The sequence below is a fragment of the Centrocercus urophasianus genome, unplaced genomic scaffold (genome assembly GCF_019232065.1).
Source record: "Centrocercus urophasianus isolate 14NV4802_14NV808 unplaced genomic scaffold, USGS_Curo_1.0 seq_10, whole genome shotgun sequence".
NCBI lineage: Eukaryota > Metazoa > Chordata > Aves > Galliformes > Phasianidae > Centrocercus > Centrocercus urophasianus.
Window position 1 is genome coordinate 23190318 of NW_024884142.1, and position 12239 is coordinate 23202556.

General features: G+C 37.2%; 1 protein-coding gene across 1 annotated transcript in view; it reads left to right on the plus strand.

Moving 5' to 3' along the window:
* The window catches only part of KCNQ5 (potassium voltage-gated channel subfamily Q member 5), a 260391-nt gene that overhangs the window by 219141 nt on the left and 29011 nt on the right, over nt 1-12239 (plus strand). The window contains exons 7-10 of the mRNA XM_042824645.1: nt 1035-1145; nt 2839-2934; nt 6719-6813; nt 9009-9035. Of these exons, the coding sequence (XP_042680579.1) occupies nt 1035-1145; nt 2839-2934; nt 6719-6813; nt 9009-9035 (329 nt within the window). The remainder of the gene's footprint in view (nt 1-1034; nt 1146-2838; nt 2935-6718; nt 6814-9008; nt 9036-12239) is intronic.

Below are 12239 nucleotides of genomic sequence, written 5' to 3' on the forward strand. Positions count from 1 at the left end.
GGCACAGGCACACGTAGGCGTGAAGCCAGAACTTTCGCCTTATTTTGCCTTAGAGATATGTTTTGTAGAGCACAGCCACATACCAGTATCCCAGCAGCCCCAGCTGTACATGTACACAGCCTGCAGTCTGTGATTTGCACATGCAGCAGTCTGTGCCATCCTGTCGTGGTGCTAAATGGCAAGGTTGCTGACCTCCACACCACAGATTTTGAAACATCTGTTTGATGTGCCTATCATTGCACTGTCCTCATGAAGGAATTACAGATGCACTGTTATTTCTGCTTGACCTCTTCTCACACAGGTCTGAGCTAACACTATCCAACAACCTAGGGTTGCTGGACAACTTGGAGCTCTGCAGTGTCTTTTATCTTTGTGTGAGGACTCACATAGGTCTGTCTGAGCCTGTCAGAGGGAAGGGGAAAGGATGAGGACCTTCCTACAGTTCCTTCCATCCTTAGATTAGCATTTTTTGTTTGTTTCAGAAAATGACCAAGCCTGAATTGTACTGATGGGCTTGTAGAAAAAGCAACAGCTAATCACTCCTGGTATTTGAATATTCTGTCTTTGAACTCCAGTTTCCTTTTAGTACTATCATATTTCTCCAATATGTTGTCTGTATAATTTACATTTATGTAGTTGTGAAATATGTACAGTCCTGCTGAAAGTAGGTACAACATCTGTACATCCACTCAAAAGGACACTTTTATCCACCCAATTTATATCATTTCCCATCATTTTCTTCAGCTGTGAAATCCCAGACCTTCTGATCTATTATTTATTTATTGCTTATTGAGGTATTTTTCTTATGTTTATTATTTATTTGTTTTATTCAGTCATAAACAGTATTGAGTTTTCATAGAATAATGTATTCATATTACTTTTGTGTGTTTACCTTCTGGAAATATCTATATATGTTTCACATGTCTTGAGTTATATAGTGGAAAAAAACTGTTTCAGGCAGTTATATAATCTCAGACTAACCTCTGAGAGACTTCTGGTAATCTTTGATCATTCTTTTGGGTTTTTTTTTTTAGATCACATTGACAACCATTGGCTATGGAGACAAAACTCCTCTTACTTGGCTTGGAAGGTTGCTTTCTGCAGGATTTGCTCTGCTTGGCATTTCTTTCTTTGCACTACCTGCTGTGAGTATGCTTAAAAAAACTGTAGAATGATCATAGAAACTTCCGTAGCTCATACTGCTCTTAGGATACAAAAAGCTGAAGGAAACTTTCTAAATGAAGAACAACTGTTCAAGACTTTTTACTCTGTGACAATACTGGTGAGCTTCTAGCACCCAAATAAAAGGTTTGATGTTGCTGTCATTATGTGAGTTTTGGAAAAGTTTTCTGCTGGGACAAACTGGGATACAACCCTAAATTAGGTAGCATACTGCTGTGTAAGATTGAAATTCATTTCTTTTTCTATGAATTTTGAGTCATATATTACTGCTTTTCCTTGAGAGTTAAAAAAAAATCAGTTGATATGTATTTCTTAGTTTCTATTAAAGGAAAAGTGAGATAATTTTCATGCTTCTGAGTGTAGTGCAATTGTGAAAGACTGGATTTCCTTTCTCTTTTAAATTAATATTAAATAAGCAGGAAACCAGGAGTGACACTTGAATCTTTTTATATTCCATATATATTATATACTCCATCAACATTTTAATGCTTGGATTCATTATCTACAGGTCATTATAAAATATGTGCGTTATAATAATACATTTGTTTTCAACAATATAACAAGATTAAAAGTCAGCATTTGCCAACAGCATCAAGTCATCTAATGTATTACATTTACTTTTTATTTTATGCAAAGAGAGTATTTCGGTACCTGTGACATTATAATGCATAATAATTATAATTATATTACATTGCCTGTTTGTGAATCTTTGACATTTAATGACAACTACTGTAATTAATTATCTATGTTACCTAGTAATCACTAGCAAGAAATTTAGTCTTAGCAAAAGAACATGTAGAAGATGAATAACATTACATATCAGAGATGCCAGAACTGTTGTTCCTTGTGTCATATCTATACACAGAAACTGATTTTCCTCACAAATACTTTTCTGTTTGTAAAATGTATGTGTGAATCTTTCATGCATTTCTTGTATTTTTTATATATCCTGGCTAAGAATCAAGTGGAAATGTTCTGCCTTGTAAAGCAGGCATGTCCAGAAGAAATGTTGTACTCCTTCCAAGCCAAGGAGAGAAACATTCTTGGTCTTTTAGTCTGTCTAGCAGTAATCATATATATCTCACTTAAAAAAAAGTAAAAAATCAAAAGGGAGAAGATTAATTGTCAGCTTTTTTATATACCCTCTACAACGAACAGTGGAGATTATTTAGATGAGAATTAGTGAGAAAAAATGGTCTTAATCTCTTAAGTAAGGCATTTTTTTAACATTTCAAAAATCGAAAATTATAATAAGCACTGCAGAAATGACCTTTGTTATTTATATATGTCTGGTGTATCTGTCAGCTGGTCATTTCATTATTCATGGCTTACTTTCCTCTGAAAGTTCCTGCCTGACTCTATAGATATATGTATGTGTGTGTGTCTATGTGTGTGTGGCCTTTAGAGTTGCAGAAATATAGTATAATATAAACTCAGGCAATGGCTGGGGTGAGCAGTCATTGATACTACCACAGATGTTATCTCATAAAGAGTCTCCAGTCTAAATATGTACGGGTTCTGTAGTTGAGCCTCATACTGCCTTGTGCAGTCATAAATGAAGTACGCATATGATTATTCCAGATCTAAACTATGTAGCTGATTGTGTGTATTTGTAGGAAAAAAATACCTACTCATAAATATTGCATTGAATTGCAGGGCATCCTTGGCTCAGGATTTGCATTAAAAGTGCAGGAACAGCATCGCCAGAAACACTTTGAGAAAAGAAGGAATCCAGCTGCCAGTCTAATTCAGGTAAATCTGAAACCAGTAAGAAGATAACAGCAGATGATTTAAAGTACATATTGGAGCAAGATTTACTATTTCAGTTTGGAAAGTTTTGTGGAAATAACGTTTAACACAGATTAATTTCATGAAATACATTTCTTCATGTGTATAGAATTTTCATATGTACTTTGTGAGTTGTTCATCCATGCTAAAGAAACTGAATTGATTGCATTTCTGTAGCTGATGAATTAGAAGTGATCCCTGGACAGCCCAACTGACAGAGCAGCACCTTTGCCAATATTAAGCTGCTTTTCATGAATACGGGGTTAAGAGTATTCCAATGTGCTTGGTAAAAATGAAGAGTCCTGTCTAAAAGACTGATTTCAATATTAATCACTTCAAAAGCTCAAAAAGTAGGAACTAGAAATTCCCAAACTTCTGAAATTTTTGTAAGCGGTTTCAGCTCCAATGCTGACATCATGATGCCAATCAATGATTTGCAATTTTTTTTTTTTTTTTTTTTAAGCATGTGTCACTGTATGCACCAGTACAGATTAAGGGGCTGACCTGCTACAAAAGAGCTCTTCAGAGAAGAATCAGGGTGACTGGTGAACTACAGATTGACCAGCAGTGTGCTTTTGTGACCAAGAAGGCCAGTGGTATCCTCAGGTGCATTTAAAAGAGCACAGCCAGTGCATTGAGGAAGGTGATTTTCTCCTTTACTCTGTCCTGGTGTGGCCACATCTGGAGCACTGTGTCCAGTTCTGGTCTCCCCAGTTCAAGAGAGACAGGGTACATCTAGGGGAAGTCCAGCGGAGAGCTAGGAAGATGATTAGAGAGACCTGGAGCATCTCCCTTAAGAGGAAAAGCTGAGAGTCCTAATGCTGTTCTTCAGAAGAAGAGTCTGAGAGGGAATCTTACAAACACTTATGAGGGCTGCTCCAAAAGTAATGCCTCCTATTTTATTGTGTTGGTCTGTGTCATCAGAGGCAGATGTTGGTGATATAACAGTAGAGGTTCAACCTTTCCCACAATATTCTATTACATTTTGTCACCATGCAACGGGTGACAGCAGAAGAGCAGTCATGATGTCTGACATGGAAGTGCATATTAAGCAAATGTGGAATTGAATTCCTCCATGTGGAAAAAACTGCACTTATTGATATTTTTGATGTTTTCTGAACATTTATAGAGACAAACAGTGGATGTGAGCACAGTGAAGTGATGGGTGGTGTATTTCAGCAGTGGCAGGAATGATGTGAAAGACAAGCCATGTTCTAGAAAGCCATGTAGATTTTTGTGAGCGTGGCCTGCAGGCTCTTGTTCACCACTGGCAAAAATGCATAGCTAGTGGTGGTGACTATGTTGAAAAATAGTGTTTTGTACCTGAAAATTTTCTCTATCAAATAGTGGATTTGTGCTGTCTGTATCTGTTGTGGTTTCCATGGAAATAAGTAGGAGGCATTATTTTGGGAGCTTTCATCAATTATTGTAGTGGTTAATAAAGCTAAACCCACTCATTTTGTGTCTACAGTATTGTAGTATGAGAGTCTGGGATATTTTCTAAAACATATATTCTAAACTGCTCCCATGAGATTAAAGTTTGATTGACAGAGGATAGATATAATGGATTTAGGCTTTGGATGTAGCTCTTCTTACTGTTGTGTGAAAATCCAATCAAAATATTTAAAAGATGGTGTACTTAACAGATTAAGAGTAGGCAGCCAGCTGATCTCAGGAAGATACAGTGGACAAAATCACTGTAAAAGGAAGATAATTGTGGTGGGATCTAAGAAGTGAAGGTTGTTCAGCATTTTCATGTTCATTTTCATGTTCAGCATTTTTAGTCATCTGGAAATTAATACAAAATTACTGATGGTGATATTTGCCAATGTAGCAATTTGCCAGTGTATGGCGGAATAGTAAAGATGAGGGCAGGCACATGACAATGAATCTGAGTATAATCAGGCTGGAATTGTTCCAACCAAATGGCTTAGTATACCAAGTACAAAACTATTGATCCAGAAACAATGCACTCAGTGTGTAACTAGAGGACTCTGTCCTAATATTAGCAACTCTGGGAAGTATTTGTCCAAGCGTGAGAAACACAGAGGAGAAAGAGTAGGGAAGAAGGGTGGAGAGCTTCATACAAGTTCCCAGTATGTTATTTTGTCAAAGCTTATTACAGTTACATAAGGAAGAAGAAACTCATTAAACTGACATTACCACCATGTGTAATGATGCTAACAGTACTAACATGCATATCAAATCAACAACCACAGTTTGTAAATGAGGTTGGAAAACTGTAGAAAATAAAGAAAAAAAGGTGGTGGAAGGGTAGGGGGGGTTGGAAAAGAGTCCAAATAATGGAGAAAATGTCATGTTTAGAATTTCAGGGTGGATCTCAACAGTATGTCATCTACTGTAACATGGCCTGTTGTTTTTTTTTATTGTTTATTATGGATATTGACGATGAGCTACCTTGTGAATCACTACTCTAGTTTATCAGGATAATGTCTATTTTCTGGTGAGTTATTCCGCAGATTTAGCCTCTGCTAACTCATCAGTTGCAGATACTCTGTCTACTAGAGCTCAGACCTGTTTGCAAGATAGCTAAGCTATTGTAACAATCAAGTATAATGTACAATATGAACATACTTTTCTCTATTCGTTTAGCTTATAAGAAGCATGCAGTGTGAATATTATTGAAGCATGTAAATCCAGGGAGGAAGTGCTGGAAACTACAGGACCATATAATCTAGTAGATAGAAACATAACAAATTTATCTGGCTTTAAGCCAAACCAAAAAGTTTCAAATTAAGAATAATGCAGAGATTTTTGACAATGTGTATGATCAGCCAATGGAACAACTTACCAAGTAAGCGACAGGCTCTTCATCTGTAGATGAAGGCTAGATGCATCTGTGGGAGATGTGCAGGAAGACACAGGGTATTAAACTCTATACAAGAGTATCTGGATGACATTTAATGCTTGACATTATACAGGAAGCACAGATACTTAGCTAGTACAAATTAATATAGTTGTGCTGACATCAGGAAAGCTGTACCAGTTTGCAGAGATGAGGATCTATCTTACTATCCACATGCAGTTATAAATCTAAGTGTTGAATACATTTTCAGTGCTAAGCTTTGGTTGCTCACGTTTGAAATCAATTAATTTATAGTTTTAAGCATTTAGCAGTGTTTCAAACCACAGAGAATACTTCTACATGCTTTTTGTCTGGTTTTCATTATCATTTACAAAAATGTATTATGACACTTTTTTTACCTGAAACTGCAAGTTTGTGTGGGTTTCCCCTATGGAATTGTCACAACTAAATCACTGTGATGCTTTTTTCAGGCTGCTTTATGCTGAATATTTTCTGGTAGTTCCATGAAGCTAATAACACTTGCCATACCATGTTCTGATTTACAAAAGCTTTGGTAGGTTTCTGCTGGTATTTACTCGCTCACTCTAATACAGACATCCCAATCTGAGCAAAATCCACTCTCTCCATGACCAGTGCGGTGGCATTGTCACTTCATGTTCTTGGTTCCTTTGTGCTTTTCTATTGTTTCCCCATACCAGGCTTCTTGGCGGTTTTATTCTACTGACACCAGCCGAACAAACCTGACTGCCACCTGGCGATATTATGAAAGTATTCTTCCTCCCCTCAGGCATGTATCAGTGCTATGAATGATAAAAGAAAGCCATGACTTGTATTGGTTACTAATCTGCTTTTCAATTTTTTGTTTCATCCCCTGCTCCCTCTTGCCTTGTTTTTCTTTTTTATCATATATCCTGCACGTAGTGTGTATGGCGTAGTTATGCGGCTGATGAGAAATCGGTTTCCATTGCTACCTGGAAGCCTCATTTGAAGGCCTTGCATACCTGCAGCCCTACAAAGTAGGTACAAATATGGCAGCTGGTGCCGTTCTTGATGTCTGTTCAAGCTTATAGAGAATTACTATTTGTTTGTTTTGTCTTGTTTTGTCTTCTTAAGTTCTCTTATAAAAAATTTCAACTAACAAATCCGGCCAATGTTATCTGGGAGCCTAGTACAGAGAGACAGATACAAATCACCTTCATTTATCTAAGAAGTATCACTGAACACAGGCATTAGAAACATTTCAATGAGAAAACATTTATCAAGGGTAATGTTTTACTTCTATCCATGCTCCATACCAGCTGTGCCTTAACATACTCATTAATAATCACAGTCCCATTTTGAAGTTATACTAATTCCTCCTGCGTGCTGTTGATAAAGGTATAACATTATTTACAATGGATTTATAGGACATGCTTATTGGAAAATACTACTTACTGTCTAAGAAAAAATGGCTCCCTTCAGTTTTGAAAGTTTTGATCCTGAACTAAATTCTGGTATAAATTCATGTAAAACACCAGCTTGCTCCAGGTGAAGATCAGGGCTGAAAGACTTCCTGACCTGTAAGACGGGATGAGACGGGAACGCATCTCAGTCCCAGCTGCATATGGTGACAGCACTGCAAATGCACACTGGAGTGCCAACCAACAGCTGTCCCCTCCTCTGCTCTCCTCCAAACCCTGTTTTATATGGGACAGAAACATATTTAACTGCTCTTCTGCTAGATTTGTTTTATCAAGATCCTGAATTTGAGAGGACAATGGAAAGTGCATTTTCCTCTTGCTGTAGAAGGGTGACCAAAACCAGACTCTCCTAGGGAAGCTCAATCCCTAATGATTTGACTTTGGCATATACCTCTGTTTTTTTCACAGTAACCAACGAGCATTTGAGCAAATACAGGAATGAATGCAATTTTTCCCTGAACCAATACAATTCAGTATAAGTATTCGCCCAGTTTAAAATTATGTTTAAGAAAGAAAATATTAATACAGAGCTTGTTCTTTTAGTTAAAAACTATTTTTGCACTCTTTGACTAGACTGTGCCTCTGTTTTAGACTGTAGCTGCAGAACACCTTTCCAAAGGAACACAGCCTTATGGCATTTTTGCAAATGAATGCTCTGGGGAATTTCCTGTTTCTTGTCATTACTTCTGCTAAATTTAGTGTTTCCTTAAAGGAAATTGTATCCTCAGTTACACAGCCAGTCAGTGGAAGGTAACTAAAAGCACCTGATATCACAGCTTGGCAAACAGAAAATATTCACTGTCATTATGTGGTTGAGAATCCACAGAGCACTGGCCATCCAAGACCCTTCAGCAGTCCAAGTAAAGATTTTCCAGAAGGTAGTAAGTTGACTGATGCAATACAGGATACAAATTAGGAAGTAAACAATAATAAGGATTAGAAAGGAGTATAATAAGAGCCTTATGGGAAAGCTCTGATAAGCATCCTAACTGTTGTTATTGCAGACAGTGCAAGAGAATTAGTGGTTTCTCTCAAAGCTGGGTGATGAACATCCACATGACAGTAAAAAGGTAATTGTGTGCCAAAAAACTCAGCCAAAAAAGAGGTTTGGCTGGGTACCCAAAGCTGATTTTCGAATTTCAAAGAGTTGACAAGAACAGAGCCATAAGCAATCAATTACCGTAATCATAATTCCAAAATGCTTCAAACTAAAAGGAGCTTTTAGATTAAAAGTAACATGGAATACTGATTTTAATAAACATGCAAAAAATTTTGACCTACACAAACAGGTTGAAGACAACATTGGTATGAATGGATGGATATGAAATAATGAAGCTGTATCCCATCTAAAATATTCTCAATAAGACTGTCCCTCGAAAGTGCATCTAATGTTATTTTAAATAAGCCTATTGCTGTGATACCCTAAAATTAAACCTTTTAAAGCCTACAGCTTTCTGTTGCATATGTGTCAGCAATGCGTTTTGCCTAAGTGCTTTGCCAACTCAGTCTGCAGTGGTATGTACTAAGCATGTTGTGCATGTATTAAAACAAATGGAAAGCTTATTTTTCAGAAGCATTGTAGTTATGAGTCTTGCTTGAATGTTTTTGTGGTTGCAATGTATCGTGTGTGTTGTACACTAATTAACACATCCATTTACGTTTAGCATATATCTAACATCATCTGTAACTGAGTAATGTGATTACTATCTGCATAACAAATATGTTTTTCCCTCCCACTCCCCGACCTGAAGAAAAGAACAAGGGGAAGCTTCTAGCAGGTTTGTAGTTTAATTTATTTCTTCCATCTTTGAAATCTCTGCTTCTTAAAGGCTTTTTGCTGTTTATGCTCTGTGTAATAGGTTCAATGAACTGCTAACTGATAACAGTCACAAATCACATTTGTGTTTAACTTGTATTGATAAAAGTAATGATGCTGAAATTTGCTTGAATGGAAAAATTAGGCAATTTGTTTGCTTTTCTAAGTCCAAGCACTAAGTGCTTGTTACAGATCCTGCTCCCAAGGAGGGATGTGCCTACTGACTCCTGCCACAAAACTGATGGCATTTCCAGCAGCTGCAGTGGAGGGTAGAGGCATGTGGTGTAATTTGGCTTTGAATATCAGCTGTGTTGCCACCTGGCCTGGATGCAGGCTTAGGACTGGTTGCTGTAACATGGAGAGCCAGGGCTGCCCTCACTCAGTAAAAAAATCCTGGAGATCATAGAATCATAACATCACTGAGGTTGGAAAAGAGCAGCAAGATCTTCTAGTCCAACTGCCAACCTATCACCACTATGCCCAGTAAACCATGTCCATCAAAGATGCACAGTTTTGGGTAGTACATGGAAATGTTGCTCCTCTTCTTTATGTATAGCTTGAATATTTAGGGCCTGGAAATGACCTGGTGGCCACAAAAGAATTATACTGCCCTCAAAACTAGTTAGGAGTGAGAGTCAGCAAGTGTTGGGCAGTCAATAAAGCAGGGTCAGAGGAGGGTGGAATTTACTTCCAAGGAGAAAATGTTCAAAAGCCAAGAAAAAAGCATCAGTGATGCATCAACTTCTGAAATGCATCTACCCTAAGTTATACTGTGGTCTGCAAACTCTTTTTATTTGATCATCTCTGAGCAGTTTGAGCACTTCCATACCTAAAATGCAAAAAAAAAAAAAAAAAAAAAAAAAAAAACAGGTGGAAAGTCTTCACAAGAAATTGCCCTCATCCCTCTTCACTTTTCAGACCAGTTCCCTGCTGCCTGATTCCATCCTTGAAGTGCATGTTTGGTATGACAGTACCTCAATGTGAATGGATTTGCTCTGAAGCATCACTTGGGAGTGCTTCACCTACTTTGGCATTTGCAAGAAACTGTCACTGTTGGTTCTGTTACTTTTCATAAATGTTGCCTCTATAGGATCATTGGCAATGAACTGGTCTTATTAAATTATTATAGTCCAATCAAAACTTTTCACACTTGCCAGCCATATTGCATATCCTTCAACAACATTTAAAATTGTTTTCAGCTTTTTTAAAGATGAGACTGGAGTTGACAATAAATAAGTGTGTATCTTCAAAACAGTGATTTGTGCAGAGTGAGCTTATTCCCAGCTGTACCCATAAGGACTTAAAGACACAAATTTAATTACAACATGTAGAAGCTAAATGGAAGGGGAAAAAATGTAAAATGATACGACCTGCCCCTTCTTAAAGATACTGCTGTGGTTTTAAAAGTAGTCAGTGATCTAGCTATATACTTTCACTTCATATTCACTGAATGAAAGATGTTTGCCCCTTCAAAAAACTTCACTCCTGTGTTCACTGCTACATATTAGTGTAGGTATAACAATGAGCTTGTTAACTCTTTGAGATCTTGGTCTACAGTAGAAACCTACAGGCCACTCAGTGCCTTTTTAAAAAGGTGTGTTTTGTTGATGGTTGTTCACTGCATTGTTATGCTGATATACTGCTCTATGTTTATATCACTTAAACTATGTGTATGTGCTCTGCTGTAAAAACATAAATGCAAACAGCTGCAATGTACTTAGAGATGACTGTCCTCGACTACTTAACTTCTCTTTTACTGCACTGCTGAGTGACTTGCATGGGATGCTATGTGACCTAAGTAAGCTGCTTCTTGTTTCACTCTTTAAATGAAGATATGTTTGTTCAAGTAATGCATTGGATTTCTTTCTGAATATTCTCTTTGCTCTTTATTCTAATAACAGTGGAGAAAAAACTTTTATTACTTTAGGTAAAAGCTATATTTTCTTGCCTATCAAATTGAATTTTGTATTTGTAGAAATGAGTTCTTGCATTTTGTCATGTATAGACCTACCATCTTTCATTTGGCAACTAAATGTTGTTGCCTGAGTTAAGACAGCTACGTTTATGCTATAGCTTCACACTGATTTTAAGAAAAATATTTTCAACACATTACATGGTGTATTTCTCAAAACAGTATACATATGCATTCCAGTTAATCACTTATCAAAAAAATGGTTTGACAGCCTTTCTGGTCAGTGTGTGGTGTAAGCTGAGATATGTCTGTAAAGCAGTACTAATTCTGCAAGCTATTTGGAAAGCTTTACGTTAAATTATCTATATCTATAACTACACACTGAGCATAAGTATTTATTTCTACTCAGTTATACACTGCAGCTGAAATACTTCCTATGCAAGGAATGAGGTCAAGACCAAGGAGTCTTACAGCATCTTGAGAACATAAACAGTCTTATGCTGTGTGTAGGACATACTTTGGGCATCTGCAAGGAATGAATTTCACCTGTCAGTTGTAGGCTCCATTTAGCTTTGTAAATAGTGAGTCTTAATATAAAGAGTTGCAAGCATAGGAGCTTGGGATAAAAAAGTCATCCTATACTCTGAAAGAAGCATGTAAATTATATTCTGGAATTCTCTTCATCTACTAAATCACAGTTGTTTCTAAAAGTAGAAATAATGTAAATTATTATCTCTGCATGCGCTTTGTGAGAAAGGAATTGCCAGTGATGAAGAGTCTGACTTGAGATGGAAAGCCTAACCCCTCACCTAGCAGTGGAATGCTTAGTAACATGGTCCTCTATCTCCCCTCACTCCTAGTAAGCTTTGTAGTAATAAACAGAAGCTCTTCAGGATGTACACCCCTCGGAAACATAGGTATTCAGCATCCTGCCTCTTCATATGATGTTTGAGAATGCCAACTAACATCAGGTGCATGATTCATTTATTTTCCACTCCTTGATGCTTTAAAGTTCCTTACTTCTCCAAAAGACGTTTCCTTATTTATTTTTTTAAGTGCTTGTAACTCCCCTCGCTGCTTGTTGCCTGCAATGACATTAATACAATGGCAGTAGTTCCAGTAATTTGAAACTCATACAATTGCAGTGTGCAGCACGCCATGGTTTGCCAACACGCAGATTCCCTTTTCTGCCTGAAACTTGAACTTTTGGAATGCATCACCCTGTAGAGATCTATACAATTTTTGAGCATTTAG